The sequence below is a fragment of the Dunckerocampus dactyliophorus genome, chromosome 14, assembly GCF_027744805.1.
Source record: "Dunckerocampus dactyliophorus isolate RoL2022-P2 chromosome 14, RoL_Ddac_1.1, whole genome shotgun sequence".
In the NCBI taxonomy this organism is placed as follows: domain Eukaryota; kingdom Metazoa; phylum Chordata; class Actinopteri; order Syngnathiformes; family Syngnathidae; genus Dunckerocampus; species Dunckerocampus dactyliophorus.
The window spans coordinates 7,294,441-7,313,905 of NC_072832.1; the positions used below are offsets into that span (position 1 = coordinate 7,294,441).

Consider the following 19,465-nt stretch of genomic DNA (forward strand, 5'->3'; position numbering starts at 1 on the left):
TGGATATACCATATGGCAGTCAAAGAATCAATCGACTCATATTGTTTTTGTATTCTGTGTCTTTATTTAAAATAGAATGACCAAACAACACAATGATGTACATGTTACACGTTACTTCCAGTCGTCCTCTCAAATTACATTAGAAAAAAGATTGCTTTTCTGAATTTGGATCTCCAAGCAAATATGTTTAATTTGCCATTAACAAAAGGAAAAACACACAAGACAAAGACGTATATTGGTGTAAACAATGAAGGTGTAAGTGGTAGGACAAAAACAGGGATTTGCATCTCACGACTCTACCCTTCTTCTAAAGTGTTTCAGTGTTTTTTTTTTTATATTCTTCATTTCTTTGGAAAAACAGGGAAAACAAATACAAAAAGGAACAATATAAAAGCAATTATCTTATATATAAAATTGTACACAAAATCCCAGTGCATAAACATGTCAAGCCCTGCTTACATTTAAATATCACCGCTTTCTGGCCCTTTTGCTTTGTTTCAGTTGGATATAACTGGAGGGTTCACGTTGACAATGACTTGGACAACAAAGTCTTTCTGGATTTTGGCATCCTGCAGACGTGTTTTGTCGGTGAGGAGTTTCCCTGAGAAGAACCACCTCTGGCGGGAGACGTCAATGTCCTCTTGTTGCTCCAGCTGCTTCTTCAGTTCAGCGATGGAGTCAGCCATGCTGGCTGTCAGACGCACATCCTCACCTAAGAAAGCAACAATCATGATCTATCATGATGCTTTTAAGGCTGTCATTCATCACTGGACAGGACATTTCTCACCGGTGGACAATCGCACACGCAGCTGGAACTCTTGCCTGCAGGGAGGAGGCTGCGCTTGTTTTTGTGTGGATTCACCAACTTTGCTTTCGTTGCATGTTTCGGTGATGAGGTTGACAGGAGGGGCTAAAGTGTACGCTGGCAGCTGGTAGCGGTTGCCCAGCTCATCATAACTCTCAGTGAGAGAGCCTGCAAAGAGATGAGAATGCTTTTCTTTACAAAAAATACTAGCTAAGAAACATTTTCCTACATTTGTTATTTCCCAAAGGTGGTACTGTATGGACCTGAATATAAGACGACCCCTGGTTTTCAAGACCTGATTTGGAAAAAATATTTTTAAGACAAAAATATGAGTAAAAAAAAAAAAAGAGTCAACTATTCGATGATTGAGTCAGAGGAGTCTGATTCGACTATCAATCTCTCAGTCAAATCAGATGAAAATGTCATGTGGTCAAGACTGTACCATTTTGACTACATGGGGGTGTCCACAGTTGCTGCTGATCATACAGTACATTTTTACAAAGAATGTATTTGTTTTTTTTAATAGATAACCAAATTTGTGTTAATAAAGAATTGAAAATGACGTGTGTGTTTAACAGAAGACCTATACTTACGCAAGGCGGTGTTACGTACATACAGTGAAGCCCACAGTCTCTTCCAGATTTGGAGTTTTGTAGTTATTATTTAGTTCATATCGGGTCTGGGTTAACATCTTACACTTGACAAGAGCTTTTGGATATTGGATTTCGCAGCACGAATGTTTTTAATATACCTATCTTCGAGTCGTCCCAGAGCCCTCCAGAGTACCATAGACTACACACACAACCCAGCTGGGCAGAAGTCCTCGCAAGCGGAGTCGAGAATGTAAAAAAAAACTAGGAAGGTGCGGAGGAATACGAGCTAAGCGCAAGCTGACACCGCACTTTCCTTACCGAGCATTTTTCTTGCAAATGTGTGGATGAGTTATGACTCCACATCAAACCCTCTTGGCCACATATTTTTCTCAAACGCGACAAGTGACAAATCTAGCTACTTTTTCTGGCGTCGTTGGAGAGTTTTCTGGTATTTGGGGACTCAAAAGTGAAAGCTGCAGTTTGTGTTCTGAGCAGCAGCAGGTGCTCCTGAGAGGTCCGCCCCTCCCCAAAGCAGTCACAAGCCGTGCACTGACATCTCCCACTGCACACCGAGAGAATAGTGGAGATCCACGAATCACGCATGCTCGAGGCGCGATGCCCCCGGGGTGAGTCTCACGGTGTTTTACGGAGCGGGATCTAAAACGGAAATGTTTGTTAATCTTCATTAAATGAATACTCATTACACACAAGCCTCATTGGGACTACGTCACTTACCTGTCAGTGTGTCAAAACGTGTGATGGAAGAACAATGTGTGATAAGTTAAACAAGTAGTCCTAACTTCAAGATAAAAGGTGGAGGCTGTAGGCGATTTTTATGCTGTCTAGACTTTGAAAGTCGCAACCTGAGATAAAATATTAAAATTATTTTAGTTTGATGAAGTGATGGCCAATTGTAAATTAAGGAGATCTGTTTATTTGTAGGATTCACCATTAGCTGTGCTCTTAAAACAAAAAAAACAATATTCGACTAGTAGTCAACTATGGACAAAATCTAACGAATTAGATTTGACTATGAAAATCCTTAGTCAATGCCCTAATAATATTTCTGTTTGATGACTCTGCTTCACTGATTACTATTTGAACTCCTGTTGCTTGTTGACTTGCTAAAAACCTTTAGAACACTTTTTTTTCCAGTGGGTCACTGTGCGGCGGCTGCATCTGTTCAGGTCACTCGTGTGTGTGTGTGTGTGTGTGTGTGTGTGTGTGTGTGTGTGTGGGTGTGTCTGTGTGTGTGTGTGATTGGAAGAAAAGCTCTGAGTCGCTGGGGGAGAAGTTGTTTGATGTGAGTATAAATCTCGTCACCCAAACTACAAGAGGACAAAAACACTATCTTATACTTTGTATAAAATTTCCTACATCAAAGACGCCGTAGAAAGAGTTCAACCATAAAGTAAAAACATGCAGTGCAGCATGTACTGGAGCTAGATATCCAAACGTTACTTTCAATTAACCCACGGCAAATTCTAGAAGACAAATTCCTCATGCATCATGCTTTGTCCCAAGGTCAGATTTACAAAGCAATCCCATTAACTGAGTCAGCTTGGTGCAGTTTGTTCTTGTTTGGGGTCTGCATGTGGAAATAAAATATAAAAAATGTAAAAAAATCAACAAGAAAGCACTTATTTGCCTTGTCAGATCTTTGCTAAGCATTCAAGGGTGGGAAGTAGTGTTGTGATCACCATTTGTTGCTTTGTTAGATAGCAGATTTAAGCTAAAATGACAAAAACCTGTTTCTATGACGCTTTATACAAGGTTAGTACATCTGAAACCACCAAATTTTGGTGCAAAGCTGGATTTTTTTTCTCTCTCTTTTTGCCATAATGTGGTCACGCAGCACTATTACGTAACCATCACGGTAGTAATCTCTAAACAACTAATGCGTGACCTTCTGCACAGTGCCCTCTGACATTTGCAGAATTATGGCAAGCAGCTGTACTCAAAAATGTAAACACTTTGCATTTCCAAGCAGGATTATGCATATAATGTGTGTGTGTGTGTGTGTGTGTGTGTGTGTGTGTGTGTGTGTGTGTGTGTGTGTGTGTGTACCGTGAGGCAGAGTGATGCAGGCACCGTCCACGATGGCCTGCGCTAGCTCCAGGTCACTGCACTCTGCAGCGAGGGCCGCTGCTCGGAGTGCGTCCCAGATCTCCTTTCGTCCATCAAAGGCTGGGGCTGTGTCCCAAAACTCATCCCGTTTACTCCTGAGCTGGCCCTCGGTCATCGGGTACTCACTCTTCCACTTGGGACGCTCCTTTTTGAGAGGCTCGTTGCGTCCTGATGGCACAGTCAGTGCAAGGTTATTCATCATGACAAACACAGGTTTCTGAAGGAGCAATACTCAGTTTGTTTGTAGCTAATTCATAATAAGAAGACACGGTAACTGTAAAACAGTATAGTGGTGATATCAACAGATCATCTTACAATGGTACGCTAAGAATCATGCTTAAAAATGTACTTAAAGAATAAGTTAGTAGATTGAAGTGAATAAAATTTAATTTTGCTTACACGAGCCACAACATTAGAACACCCGGTTCTGTAGGCCCTTATCATATCTGCCCAATGCACAAGGAAATAATCCTCTGTAATTGATCCATCCATCATTTTCTATACCGCTTCTCCTCTGTAAAACGGAATTGAATCTAATTTAATTAACCACCAGGGCTGGGGTGTCCAAAGTTTTAATGGCCCGCGGCACATTGTAGAAACAAAATTAAACCAAAAACCCCAGCAAAAATGGGAAAAATTTAGCAAAAAGACAAAATGTAAAGAGAAGACACTGAAATGCTGATTCTAATAACGAATAATAAAACAAAGCGTTGTCTTTAACTATCTAGAAAGTTTTTTTTGTAGGCTTTTTACACAATAAAAAAATACATAAAAATAAGTGCCCACCCGCTTCCTTTGATTGTCAGTATGTGCAGTAGGGACTAATGACGGGAATCTCCGGTCACTGCCTGATACGATATACTGTACATCTCAATTCACTAGCAACGACCCGATACATTTAAGATGCCTCTTCATCAATTGGCGATTCGATTAGATACAATTTACCTTCTGATCACGATGCCTCCCGATTCAAATATGCCTGGCTTAAACAGATTTTTTTTATTCAAAATAAATGAAGCAATTCAAAGTTTACTTATTTATTAGCATTTTACATGTGGGCCATAGACAAAAATTAATAAGCAATTTGAATTTGATTGTTTACAAAAAGCTGTACTTGGCCTTATACAAAAATGAATGGACCTTTCTTCATGAGGCCTTCCATTGTGCTGAGAAGTATAAAATTGTAACCAATTATACCATTCAACTGCAAGTGCAATAAAACAGATTCACTGCAATTAGTTTAGGATTTGAAGTCCTAAGAGTACTGTATAGGTACAATGTAGATTTTTTTCAAGTAGGACATAAACACAAAGGCTGCCCAACTATCTACAGTTAATGCAACTCTTTGGGGTATTATTTACGACGGAGTATCAGGGCCACATTGGGCCAAAATAACACTCTGAGATTTGTAAATTTATAAGAATAAAAGTCGTAAACTTTCAAGAAAAAAAGTCGTGAATTTCTGACTTGATTTTTTATTAATTTAGGGCCACGATGAAAAAAATAAATAATCTGCGATTTCGAGAATAAAGTCGTAAATTTACAAGAACAAAGTTGTAAATTTCCCAGAATAAAAGTCGTAAATTTCCTAGAATAAAATCGTAAATTTCCGAGAAGAAATGTCATAAATTCATGAGAATAAAGTCGTAAATTTACAAGAATAAAGTCGTAATATTACGTGTCATCGTGTCATAGGTCTCAGAGGGAAAATAGAGCACAGCGCTCTACTTTCTTCTTGTATCAAACAAGCTTTTGTAAATAACGTGGCAGCAAAACAGAGCAGTTGAGCACAAACAGATTAGCATGTCTCGCCCTTCTCACTTCCGCCTTCCTTACCCCACCCACTCCACATGCCCAAGGCCATAGGCCCCATAAGTCACACCTTTCACAGAGGTCTTAGGCAATGCCTGTTATGATGGAGTAGTAAAATAATCAGAGATTTCGAGAATAAAGTCGTAAATTCAAGATAATAAAGTCATAAATGTACAAGAAAATACACTAACTTTTATATTACAGGCATTGCCTGAGACAGCTAAGAAAAGGGGGGACTTATGTGACCTTTGACCTTGAGCATGTGGACAAAAAAAAGTCGTAAAGGTACGTAAATTTTTAGAATACTTTTTTCTCGTAAATTTCCGACTTTATTCTCAGGAGATAGCCAATTGTCTGGCATATGTGCAAATCGCTTTTGTTTTATCAAGCTGCCCTTTCTCTTGTAAAAACAATGTGTTTCCAAGCATTATATTTGAAGCGTGGAGGTGACTGTATCGGCTCTGGCCATGCTTGACTTGTTGTTGTATGTTGTTATGTACGTGGTCCAAACCACAATCCCTTGCGTTGACTAAAAAGAAGTTACAAAATGTGAACTGGTGAATAAACCCATCCCTGGTAGGGACCGCAGCATCTGATGTCACACCAGCCACATTAGGTACGATTGCATTATGTAAAAATGAGACCCAGTACAAGACATTTGACCACAATGTTGCATTTACAAAAGCTCAGTTTAACAATATGTTCACTTACAGTACATTCATAATAGTGCTTGTCGTGTAGTAGTTATCGCTTATTGGATAGCATTGAACGTGTGACACCGTTCAGTTGTACACTACTACCAACTTATTACAACCACAATAATAATGTTACATTCCACGTTTGCCCCTCCTGCACTCTGTCTGCCCTTGCCTTCTCCCCCTGGTTCTCTCTTTCATGCGATTTGTTTTACCAAAGTAAGTTTTTCATGGTGCCTTTTTTTCAGTGAAGTTATTGTGAACCTTCGCCAGTGGTTCCCACGCCCTCCTTTGTCGGCTATGTGCGGCTCTCATTAAAGAGACTATAACTGTTTTTCTGCCTCACGCCTCTGTATCAGGGGTCCAGACCTACACAGCACATACAGTAACAAATAAACCTATCTTTAAATGAATATCTTCTCATAATGTAGCGTTATCATTTGTGTCAACTTGTATTTCTTAATTGGATTGTAATATTGTTTGTTATGAAATCATGCAGGTTTATCAGGTTTATAAGTAAAGTGACAGAAGACAGCATGTGGCTTTGCAATCCAATTTAGAGTGTGCAAACCAAGAAAGTTAATTTGATTCAGAGTGCGGGTTAATTAAAGTGATTAATTCTACAGTAGTTGTGTGGATTACAGCAGTGAGCAGTAACACATACATGTGATGCTGACTTTACACCCACACACGGCTGCTTGCCAGCGGATTACAGGCAGTAATCAGGTGCCACATAACAGGATTTATCCCGCTGCCTGTCCTCAAAGGGTATTGGCTGGACACACAAGCATGCTTTGGCCAATAGCAGTCAGACTAACGTCATCTGATAGAACTGCACGTACTAAACAGTCAAATACTTTATACCGCATACATTTTGCCACCTTGACATTATGACACAGTATGCTGTGTTCCTCTAAAGTGCTGAGTGATGTTGTTTTAGGTTGTTTTTAACGTCCAACATGGAGGTTTTCATCCTATTTGGTAGAAGAAAGGTAGAAGAGGTTTCCATAGCAACCGTTTATAGTGTCGCCGTCCAATAGAAGGCATGCATCTCCAAATTTGTTGAGTATTTTTTCCTCCACCCAAGAATTAAAAATATATATATATATATATATATATATATATATATATATATATATATATATATATATATATATATATATATATACACGGTACGATTGCATTACGTAAAAATGAGACCCAGTACAAGACATCTGACCACAATGTTGCATTTACGAAAGCTCAGTTTAACAATATGTTTATTTACAGTACATTCATAATAGTGGTTATGAATAATAGTTATGAATAATATGAATGGTTATGAATAATAGTTATCGCTTATTGGTTAGCATTGAATGTATGACACCGTTCAGTTGTACACTACTACCAAGTTATTACAACCACAATAATAATGTTACATTCCACGTTTGCACAAAAAAACCTTTTTCTTTGTTTTTAATATTTAATTTTTTTTTTTATTTAATTTTTTTTTAATCACAAAATGTTAAGATTTAAATCCTCATCATTGGACAGCAGTAATATCACAAACAGAAACGTAAAACTAACCAACTATGCATCCAATACATGAAATCCATCCATCAATACAGAGAAACATAATTTTCCTCATTGGATGAATACTTAAAAAAAAATCTGCATATAACTTACTTTTCAGCAAAACCCTTAAAGGTGGATTTGGAGAATGGTAGTAGTTGTATTCCCTGGAATTAGGAACCCCCATAGTGTTGTTGTGGATCTTAAAGATTGTTGCCGCTACGTCCACATTTAAGATCCATTTGTGTCGGTCAGGAGGACAACAGCGATCTCGTCAGTCTGGATGTGCAGACTCCGTTTAGCATGGCACCAATAGCCCAGGTACGTGGAAACAAACACACTGCTTCTATTTATATGTGTGCTATGAACAAACTCTTGGCCAACTGTAAATATCCTCCTTCAGCAGCAGTTCATGGAACAAGAGTTCAGTATGGTGACAATAGGTATAGGGTGTCCTGACTGTCCTGAAGGTTGCATCTTTACACAAGAGGCCTATAATCCTATCAGTTCTATTTACAGGGTAGGACAGAAATACCCGACGCTAGCATGCTAAACCCATTAGCGGACAATAAAACCTTGTCTGACATTCATAGTCTGGAATTCTGTGAAGAAGACCACTAACAGGTGATCATTTTTAGGGGCTTTGCAGTCATCCATCCATTTTCTATGCCGCTTATCCTCATTACGATCGCGGGGGTATGCTGGAACCTATCCCAGCGGACTTCGGGCGAGAGGCGGTGTACACTCTGGACTGGTCGCCGGCCAATCGCAGGGCACATACAAACAAACAACCATTCACACTCACATTCATACTTATAGACAATTTAGAGTCACCAATTCACCTAATATGCATGTTTTTGGAATGTGGGAGGAAACCAGAGTACCCGGAGAAAACCCACGCACGCACGGGGAGAACATGCGACATGCTACCCACTAGGCCACCGTGCGGCCCGCTTTGCAGTCATGTCTCTCTAAATAAAATACATTGTGGAGAGTGCAAGTCAAGTAAAAGAGATACTGTATGAGGGATTTCTGTGCAGGCTCCAGCTGCAGCTCAATGCATTATGAATAACAACACGACCTAGCCTGCAGATGATTTTTTTTGGACTGTCTATGAAAATCAGTTGCACAGGTTTAAAGCCTGAAACATTCAGCAACAATGGTATACATTTTTAAGCACAAATCTTAACTCATATGTGCAGTGGACATGTGTTTTGATATCACGGGGTGCAAGGGTAGACCGTCGGCCTACCACAAAAAAGCAGAAGACCAGATCAGGTCATAAATAATATCAGCAAATGGTTGTTGTAGCCACCCTGATTTATTTCTTATAGGAAATAATAATTTTTTTTAGGGAATGTTCAAATAACATTTTAATTGTCATACAAGTCTAAAGAGAAGGTAACTACAACTTTATTTCAAAAAGCCTTCACTACACATCATAATATAAAGCCTGGAGCGCTGGCAAGTATATGTCAGTCAGCTACAGACATGGGACTGTAATGTTAGCAATGTATAGCTCACATACAGTAGGTATGCTAGTTTTGCTATCGTTTGTGGCCTCCCCACTCCTGTATCTGATGTCAGACAAGTGCAAAATACAATGTAAAAAGTGGATAGAGCCCACAGTCGCTTTTTAGCGCTTTCGTCACACTCTGTCAGAGTCAGGCTGGTCAAACACAGCTCATTAGCATTAAAGCTACAGACACAAAACACCGTGTTCCCAGTAGAATTGCAAAAAGTAAACTGTCTACATTTCAGCATCAACGCTAGATTTTGGGTAACAATATTACAGGACCTCTGAGACATTTATTATATTATGTCTGCTAGTTATCACAGTCCTCTTGATGTAGCCTAATTTCAATTCAGCCACAAGGAAAATAATCCACTAAAATGCAACTGGAATCTTCGTGAAACACTAAATTCCACCCCATTCCATTTCTTACCACTTAGTGGATGACTTCCGGGTTCTTACCTCCACGTTTTTTGCCCCTGGTCAAGCTTCTGGTACTCCCTTGTCCATGAGCCCTGCTCCTCCTCCCCACGCAGCCTCCCATCACGGTCCCTGTATGTGCCACACCAAGGAGAGATGTACACTAAATCACACGTGCAAATACACACTTAAAATTGGGGGTAAAGAAAGAGTTAACAGAACAGCCCAGCGTGCTCCTGAGAGGACAGACTGGCTGTAATATTTACGTCACGTGTACTGACAGCTGACTGGTGCACGCGCCAGCTCCACTCGCCACTATCGTTCATATTCCCACAAATATTTTGACATTTACATACGCATTTGTATGAATACAATAATATCTATATTCATCTGTTCATTCTCGGTAAGCCATCAAATCGTATAATGTAGTCTGTCTTTATAATTACTTACCGGAAATCCAGTCTGCCAAATTATGCATTCGTCGACAGTTAGCTTGCCACATCAGAACTCACAAATTTTGACCAAAACCTAAAGATGTGTGCACTAAACAGGATATTGAAAAGAAATAAACGCCGTGTTTCTCCTGCAGGCTTCAGGAAGTCACCTTAAGTTATCGACAAAAATAAATACATAAAAATAAAAACAATAAACTAAAACAAAAAACTGCAATTATTTCTCCACTGTATCCTGGAGAACTGAACAAACCGTACTAGAGATTGCATCGATCTAGAATTAAAGCCTGATCAGGCTTTGCTCATGCGCAGACACTGCCGACTATTGTATGCGCGTCAAGTTAGCGGAAGCTACAACCGCAACCTTTCAAAATAAACTGCCTAGTAAAATATGCAAGTATCAAATGTTAATATATTTTGACAACTGTGCCTGCCACAATATTTTCTAACACTGACTATAAACTACATTATACTTTTCCTATAAAACCATTAGAAAATGGTAACGTGCCATTGTGTTTTCACTGCGATAAAAGGAACGGAAGTTGTATTGTTAAATCTTGAAAGTGGGCAACATATAGTAATTGACATCGCTGAACGCACCCTTATCACACGAACTAGTACTGTATTTTGCAGAATCTGAAATTATTTATAATTTAGTTAATTATATCCTATGTTTGTGGTGAATGGGCATATTAAACACAAACTGCTTATTTGCCAACATTTATCAATAATACTATGGAAACTCTTCTGTGTCTACCACCAATGCAGTGTAAATGTATTCCAATGAAGATCAAATCTGGCATATGGTCTGTATTAATCCCAGACAGCACGTGTGTGTGTGTGTGGTCTATCTGCACTAACATCTCTGTGATGTAACCCATGAGATGTTGTGACCCTGCATTAAGATAAAATGCACAGTTATGCAGGCAGGCATTGCTTACTGTCGCAAGGAGGAAAATGTGAAAATGTATCATTTGTGTATTGTGATTCTGAATAATACCTAAATTGACAAAATGTGAAGTTATTTAAACAAGGTTTATTAACTTAAACAGATACAAAATACATATAAATAACATTTTACTGTGTTGTTCTGGCTAATAAAGGACTTGCTGGGGTTGAGAAAGGAGATAGCGCCCTTAAATTATTTGTTTCAATTCCATCAGTGGCTGATAAAATATCCAACTCTGTAGTTTGAGCGGGGTGTTTTTGAGGTATCGGAGGTTGATGTCACCCAATTTCTTGAGTCCCATCGGGATCAATCTTGAAAGGAGCCTGGCCAGGAGCAGTTTGAAAGTTTCAAAAGAGTCTGTAGGTTGCCCATCATACTGACATTTGGTCCTTCTTTAAGGGGAAGACATCCCATGTCAAGCCATCGCCAAGTGGGGAGTGAGCAGAGGGGAGCAGGACACGCGTTACCCAGTGACTGGAAGCAAAGTAACAGATGTCAGTGTGTCATAGGCACCTGAAGACAAAACATTACAGAAACAAACCTTTTCTTCTCCACGCCAAAGAAGACTTTCCAGTTGTGCAGCCTGCCATAGTTGAATGGGTTTTTGTACACCTTACACAAGGTAAAGAGAGGTGAAAAGACCTTATACCACTATTATGTACTTTATTTAAACAATCTTACTCACCTGTCCCATTTTTGCCATTCGACACTTTTCTTTGGAGTTGGTGTGTTTTTCTATGCTGGTTTCACCTCTGGATATGAGAAGTGCATGCCAAGTGGTCAGAGCTCCCAGGGCCACTGCCACTGTGCTGAAAGAGCACAACACATTGGTTTGGTTTGGTTTGGTTTAGTTTATTTGAACATGAAGGTTACAATGGAATACATCTCGTGAATCATTCTTTGACAGTTCCACATGTCCAAAAGGAGTAGGAAGAAGCAAAGCTTATTTAATCCTACCCCCCATCCATTCTACATCTAGTACAGTACATGTAGTTCACTTCCTGGATTCCATGTCATGTTTTCAGTGATAGTCAGGATAACACATAATAGATAACGGTGAGATAACCCTCCCCCCCAAAAAAAGAGAGAACATTCATAATAATGATAATAATGATGACAATACTAAATAAATAAATAAGAACAAAGCTTTTTTTTTTTTTTCCCTTTCCTTTTTTTTTTTTTTTTTTTAAACACAACAAAGAAAATTATAATAAATAAATAAATAAATAAATAAATAAATAAATAAATAAATAAAAATAAATAAAAAATAAACTTTAATTAAATAAATAAAAAATACAATAAAATAAAATAAAATAGAAAATAAAAAAATAAATAAAATAAAATAACAAACCTGACAGAACAATCAGGACTCTTCTGCCTTGTATTTAGCAAACATCAACTGCTTGTATTGTTTTTTGAATTTGCTCATCTCTGTACATTGTTTGAGTTCTTTACTACTTACATTCGGAGTCACTACAGTGTTCCCTCGTTTATGGAGGGGGAGAGGTTCCCAAAATAGCCCGCAAATTAACATTTTTTCACATTTCTCTCTTGTTAAACACTCTCAAGGTTTAAATTTTATACGAATTTTAATGATCAACCTACACAAGAAATTATTAAGTGACTTATGTATTTCACGCTGCCGTGCCTCGTCCCGGCACCACTCGGCTATATAGTTTTTGTATTCTCGTTAAAACATAATGCTCCTGTCGTCGTATTTTCCTCACATGGTTAGCCTCTTCTGTTTCTTCTATTTTTCAAATGTGACACTGTCGCTGTCTTTATGGTGCGTTCTTCTCCAGAAGATATCAGCAGCTGTTTGTCAGACAGACGGCAAGTCGAGTATTTACTCTACAGCAGGGGTCACCAACGTTTTTCCTTGTGAGAGCTACTTTTACAAAGTGAAAATGGCCAAGAGCTACTCATTTTTGTAACATTTATTTTCAGAGCTTATTTTAAACCCCAAAAAAGCGAATATGCTTGTTTTACCAGAACATTAACAAAATGCTGGTGTCCACAACTCACATTTTCTATTTCAGAATGCATTTCTTTCTACTGTTCTTTCATTATTAACTGAAAACCTGAATGAAAAACAGGCTTGCGGGCACCTCATGTGGTCGTGGGGGGCTACCTGGTGCCCGCGGGCACCACGTTTGTGACCCCTGCTCTACAGTGTGTCCTTGCCCTCCCGCTCAAGCTTGACAAAGTCGCCCATAAAGATGGTACGCACCTCATGGCGGCGTAGCAAGCAAATAGCACAGACAAGGTGCATTCATGAACATCTGGGCTTTTTTTTTCCCCCAGACAAAGACCTGTGACCCACTGAAAACAGTTCCGCGACCCACTTTTGAGTCGCAAGCCACCAGTTGAGAATCACTGCTCTATATGACAAGAGTGCTCTCGTTGAGCTCAATGAAACCCAAGTTCGTTTAAATATATGCCATCAAGCAGTTAGCCACAATGTTGCAAAATGCTGCAAATACTCCAACAGTATGTAAATAAAAATGTAATTTAACACTTAAAAAAAAACAACAGCAGCAAAATGGGAAAATCAGTCAAAAGGCAAAATATTAAGAGAAGAGCTGTACTATAGCAAGGAAAAAAAGCCATAATTTCACAAGAATAAAGTAATAGTATGAGGAAAAATGTCATTTTAGTAGCATGACGTTGAAATATTAAAGAAAAAAGGTTTTGTTTTGTTTTTTAAAGACAAAAACAATGAATAAAGTTCAAATTTTTGGAAACTTAGGTTGGAGGAGAATTTATAACATAGGAATAAAGTCAAAATATTAGGAGAAGAAAATATATACAAGAAGAAAGTTGAAATGTTACGAAAATTAAACAAAAAAATTGTAAAGTCAAAATATTAAGAGAAAATAAAAGTTTTCTCATGAAAAAAAGTTGCAATTTTATGACAATAAACTCGTAAAATGAGAAAAATTCTCATTTTCGTAACAATGTTGAAATAAAGAAAAATACATTATGTTTTTAAAAGATATAAAGTTATAATTACGAGAAGAAAATTTACAAGAGGAAAGCTGAAATGGAAAAAAACCACACAGCAGAAATGGAAAAAACAGCTGTCATTTTACGGGAATAAAGTCTAAATCGAATGATGAACAAAAGTCGCAATTTTATAAGAATAAAATTCTATTATTATGGAAAAAACGTCATTTTTAGTAGCATTTCACCTATATTGCAAAGGTAAAATGCATTTTTTTCTTGAGCATCTTATCAACATATAGCATCTTAGCATATCTCTATGTGTTGGTCAAAGCGACCCTTTCATCCTTTCACTTTTCACGACATGGCCCTCGCTGGAAAAGGTTTGGACACCCATGCTGTAAACAGTACAGTTGTGGTTAAAAGTTTTTGGGACTAACTTAAAATTTGTTCTATTGCTGCTTAATTTTGAATTTTTGTGCTCCTCACAAAAAATGCTTGTTTTTTCAATACAGATATTTAAACTCCTACCGTCAGGCAGACGTACAGGAGTTTGAAGTCCAGGACCACAAGGCTGGCAAACAGCTTTTACCCACAGGCCATCAGGCTTCTCAACAAAGCACTCACACACCGCACGCAACACACGCACACACTCATAGCACTTTATTTATTTATTTGTATTATTTATCTGTATTAATGTCTCTTCTGTTGTTGTTGCTTAATTTATTGGTATATATGTTTCTTATGTTCTTATTCTTTTTCTTGTGTTTTCTTTCTTTTCTTGGGAGAATGAACAGAACAAGAATTTCATTGCATAGTATAACTGCCTGTTTTACTATGCACATGACAATAAAACTCTTGAATTTTGAATCTAAAATGTTTTCTTAAAAAGATACTGAGGCTGCAGAGTCACTCCCAAAACTTTTGTCCACGACTGTATTCAGGTTAGGTTCGTCAGACAAAGCTGTTTACATATCAGAGTGTTATTCCAGCACGGTCTGCTTTGTCAGGTAATATTGAAAACTATGATGGCCTCTGTACTTAAACAAAGAGAGAAGGAAATGGTTTATTTTGATGAAAGATATGATAAGACTACAAAAATGTTTCCTTGTACTGTTTCACTGTGGCTCAAGGTCAACTATGGGACGACCATGTTAAAATGATATTTGAAGAACAAAGTATGTTACCTGGTGAGCACCCACATGTAGATGATGCTCTTATTTATCATCTTTTCCTTAAAAGTGTAAGGAGGCGCAGGTGTCAAATAGTCCGTCTTCACACACAAATACATATAAAAAAAAAAGAATAAACTTTAGGAGATGAGGTAATGATAACAGATAGAATTGCTGGTGGATATTTTTTTGTTAGTACCTGACCAGTGGGAAGAAGCCCTATAAGAGGTCCCATCCCTGTTACAGGTATCCCTGGTTTTTCCATTTCCAAATGCTTAAAGTGCTAAAGCAGCAGCCCACAAACACCAACCGGGGCGTCAAAAGGCGAAAACAAGGAGATGTTCATTTTGCTGACCCCACAGAAAAAGACACCAACACTACAGGCAAAAAACAAACAAGGGCACAAGCACAAGCTCCAAGCAGAAATGAAGGGAAAGGCCGCCCTCATGGGTTAGATCATCTCACCTCCAGGGCATTATAGGCATCCATGAAGAGGTTTCTGCCACTGATGCTGCAGTACAAACAGCCTAAGGTCATGAAAAGGCAGAAGGAGAAGAAGTAACGGTGGTTAAAATGTCCTACACAGTTATTCAACCAGGCTAATTGGAATACATTAAGGAAAAAAGAAAATCAATGACATTTACAGTGCTAATTTGAACATGAATTGCTTTGACAAAAGGATACGACAGTGATGGTCCATTTTTAGGATGCACCTGCGCAAAGAGAGAATATGCATCACTTTTTTTCCATGCTATATTCAGTTAAGGTGACAAATTTCGATTACGTATGGGTCATTATCATAATGGATACGTTTCTTTTCAGTAAAATTTATCTAGAAAACAGCTAGGTACTTTCATTGTTATAAGTCGATAATATAATTTTGAAAAAACAGTAACAAGATTCACAAGAGGTAAGTATTAGGGATGCTCCGATCAGGAGTTTATGCTGCCCATTCAGATACCGATCATCCATGAGTGAGATTGGACGATACCGATCACATAAATTAACTTTACATTTTTCAGTTTATTTACGATGATTACTATTGGCCAAGGCCGCCATTACACAACTCTATGGGCCCTGGGCAAATAAGTAATTATTAAAAAAATTAACTTTTGGACAGATGTTTTTTTGTTTTGTTTGTTTTTTCACCTTTATTTTTGTGAAACCATTTTTGTACTATTTGACACAAACCTGAATTTAACTTGATGCATGTTTTGGAGTAATACATGGGTGATAAAATGCTCAATAACTTATTGTTTAGCTCACGACAACAAATTTAACAGAATAAAACAATACAAATAAATAGCTTTAATAAATAGAAATCTGTCCTCCTTAACTTACAACAGTATAAATTCAGTGTCCACGTTGCAGGGGTCAATTAAGAATGCTATTACATTTATATGAAATCCTGTTTAATTATGACATATTTTCACAGTGCTGGCATGATTACGTTTATTAGGCCATTTAATCTAGCAGTATTAGGACAGTTGCAATGACATAGACTTACCTGTTGCAGATACCACAGTGATGTGTTCTAGCTGGTTTGGGAGTAACACATTTTTTGCAGACTGACACAAAAGGTATGTCATTTTTTTCCTGAAAGAAATCCAGCACATTCAAGAAGCATTACCATACATACTGTTAGAGTAGTGACTGAAGGTGACTTGTGCAGCCACAGAATGAGTGTCTTACAACAGGGGGGTATCCCGGGGAGGTCTTGGTGGCTTTGTAGTAATGAAAAGCAATCATGATTAGGTTCCAGTGTCCGTAACACAGGTGCCAAGCGATCCAGGGCGGGGAATATGTGTTGAGAACGAGGGGCAGGAGGACCACATAGGCTATCACTAGGATCGAGCTGGTCAGTAGTACCACCAGGAAAACAAACACCTTATAAACAAAAACACAAGAGAGAGTCTAGGGTAGATACGTATGGCTGCAAGCTCTAACAATGTATCTCACTGGACAGCTTTTGGTGTTATAGAGGCTGCCTCTGGAGATTATAGATATAATCTCCACTATAACAAGGACATTGTTAAATTAATACAGTGGATCCTCCAAAGTCAAACACCCAAAAAGAAGTGCAAGCTTCAAAAGTCAAACAAACCATTCAATTTGTTTAACTTTGAAGGTTCTACAGTACCCCTCCATCCATCCAGTCTGACCATGCCAATCATAACTGAGCATTATTATATTTTTAAATACTTGCCAACACTGCAAGTCTTGTATTAGATAACATTAGATTGTGTAAATGGCCATAATGTTGTAGCTGGTCAGTGTAAACACACAAAATGCAAATACGTTCCAAACAAAACCGTGATCTTTATCCTGCAACAAAAATATCTACGGGGGACAAAATGACTATACTGTAATTTATGGTATTTAAGCTGGACCCACTACATTTAGAGAGAAAAACAGATTTGTATACAGATACAGTATAAGCCGCACCCGACTATAAGCCCCAAATGCCCATGTCATAAAATGGCATATTGTGGCGTACACAAGTCCGTGAGAACCAGGTAGCACTTCATTTGATACGAGCCGATCATGGGCTATGAGAAAACTCACAAAGAGCTTATCAACCCATCGGAAATCACAGGAGATCATTCATTACTCAATATAACATCTGGCTCACGGTGTCATCTTACAAAGAATGCAACAATCATCCCACAGCAACTTAACACTGAAAAGGTACGGTAGGTAAGAAATATACAAGACATGTACCAATACGGGTTTAGAATTTAAAAAAAAACTATTATTTTAACTTCCCATCATGCATTGATTCCCAGCAAAGCAGTTCATTGCACATAGCTGCCAGGGCCCTGCAATGATTAATTCAGCTGCCTTTGTCCAGCAGAGGGACTCGTATTGGTACTTGTATATTTCTTACCTACCTTTTGATGATTTTAGCGTTCTTTCTAAGATGACACCGTGAGTCAAACTGTTATATGACCTCCTGCGATTTCCGTTAGGTTGACAAACTCGTCATGAGTTAGCTCGTGATTGGCTCCTGCCAAAGAAAGAGCTACAGTTTCCTCACTGACTCGCGAGTGGCACAGTATTTAAACGATTGGTAGTAGTTCTGAAGTAAAAGAGAAGTCACAAGATTAGAACATGGCCATAAATTAGCCGTACCACTGTAAAAGCCGCAGGGTTAAAAGTTTAAGAAAAAAGTAGCGGCTCATACACCGGAAATTATGGTAAATCCAGCATGTGCACACTTACCATGCCAAACCAGCGCGTCAAGTAGTCCACTGTCCAAAACATCGGTTCAAACAGTGAATCAAAAACCACATCTGAGTCTGTGAGGGAGTTATAGAGAAGAGACTGCAGCAGCAGTTTCAAGTAGGCCCGCCTTTTAGTAAACCACAGAGGCAGCCGGCATCCTCTTCTCCTGGGACATGAGCGCAATAGTACGCATCGTAACAGGTGCACAAGAGAGCTGGGACACCACCACCGCATCCTGCACTTGTAGCATGCAATCACCTAGATGAGAGAAAATGGTTTACAAATCACTTGACAGCCTTGAGACAAAGTTTTCTTAAATAAACCGCCTTGTTGACAACATGTTGGACCATTAGAGCCACTCACATAAAGGGGATCTTCAAAATAAAGCTCAACTAATCTCCCAGAGCTTAAAAACCTCTTGAAAATACTTGTGTATACACCAACAGTGCTAAGAAAAGAAAGAGGTACATCCTCACAAACAACTGATGATATAGCCAGCTTAAGAAACCTGATTATCAAGTCAATTTCACATTAGCTTGTTCGTTAGCAACAGAATAACTGCTGCAGCAGCAATGCAACGTTACAGTCTGTATAAGGCACGCTTCATGTTTTTGATTTTGGTGCAACGTCTGTTAAGAAATATGAATCTTGATACCTGGACGTCGTTTAAATCAGACCGTTGCCGCTAAAAAATATGACATAAACAAAAGGCTCACAAATGTCCAAGAGTTATGTTTTCCCGCATTCCTGGCAGGGCGGAGTCTTTTTGTGTCAAATGGAAGGTGGCTGGCTGACTTTTGACACCAGTAATATTTAGATGTAGTGCATAAGACAATGGTAGAGTAAACAACAATGACATTTGGAAGGCGTTAGCTTGTCTCATGTCCCACAAAGCCATTGTGGACACCTTGCATCAAATAGACGCTCCCCAAATCCATTCTTGTGTTTTAAAGAAGTCAAATTCGTGCTGCGTATTATAGTCTCATAAATGATATACTCACCTTCTTGTGAATGACAAACTTGCGGAAATACACCCCCTACTCGACATTTTTCAAAAGGTCGATGAAAACATGATTATGTTGATATATTAGAGACGAGTCGCATGCAAAAATAAAGGACAGCTCGTGTGACAGTTGAGCTCCAGAGCTTGAGCCCTTCGTCGAGAGCGCCTGCGTGGGAGTGCAGCGAAAAGCATCATGGTAGTTAGA

General features: G+C 38.6%; 2 protein-coding genes across 5 annotated transcripts; both read right to left on the bottom strand.

Annotated features, from left to right (window-relative positions):
- Positions 1 to 41: 41 nt before the first annotated feature.
- ubtd1a (ubiquitin domain containing 1a) lies at positions 42 to 11,383 on the bottom strand. Of its 3 annotated transcripts, none has more exons than XM_054798800.1 (5): positions 11,299 to 11,383; positions 9,559 to 9,648; positions 3,466 to 3,693; positions 788 to 973; positions 42 to 712 (listed from the first exon to the last, which is right to left on the bottom strand). In XM_054798800.1, exons 2-5 carry the CDS (start codon positions 9,638 to 9,640, stop codon positions 498 to 500), a joined length of 711 nt encoding a protein of 236 aa, XP_054654775.1. In that variant the 5' UTR covers positions 9,641 to 9,648; positions 11,299 to 11,383; the 3' UTR covers positions 42 to 497. The 3 variants fall into 3 exon arrangements, with proteins under 3 accessions (XP_054654775.1, XP_054654774.1, XP_054654776.1); XM_054798799.1 differs by lacking the exon at positions 11,299 to 11,383 and adding an exon at positions 9,967 to 10,271; XM_054798801.1 differs by lacking the exons at positions 9,559 to 9,648; positions 11,299 to 11,383 and adding an exon at positions 7,698 to 9,517.
- Positions 10,979 to 19,433, bottom strand: zdhhc16a (zinc finger DHHC-type palmitoyltransferase 16a). 2 transcript variants are annotated; one of them, XM_054798796.1, is made up of 11 exons: positions 19,259 to 19,433; positions 18,255 to 18,515; positions 16,725 to 16,919; positions 16,540 to 16,628; positions 15,717 to 15,745; positions 15,498 to 15,631; positions 15,232 to 15,315; positions 15,048 to 15,133; positions 11,603 to 11,726; positions 11,459 to 11,529; positions 10,980 to 11,391 (listed from the first exon to the last, which is right to left on the bottom strand). In XM_054798796.1, exons 2-11 carry the CDS (start codon positions 18,489 to 18,491, stop codon positions 11,289 to 11,291), a joined length of 1,152 nt encoding a protein of 383 aa, XP_054654771.1. In that variant the 5' UTR covers positions 18,492 to 18,515; positions 19,259 to 19,433; the 3' UTR covers positions 10,980 to 11,288. The 2 variants fall into 2 exon arrangements, with proteins under 2 accessions (XP_054654772.1, XP_054654771.1); XM_054798797.1 differs by lacking the exon at positions 15,232 to 15,315 and having other exon boundaries at positions 10,979 to 11,391.
- Positions 19,434 to 19,465: the final 32 nt, after the last annotated feature.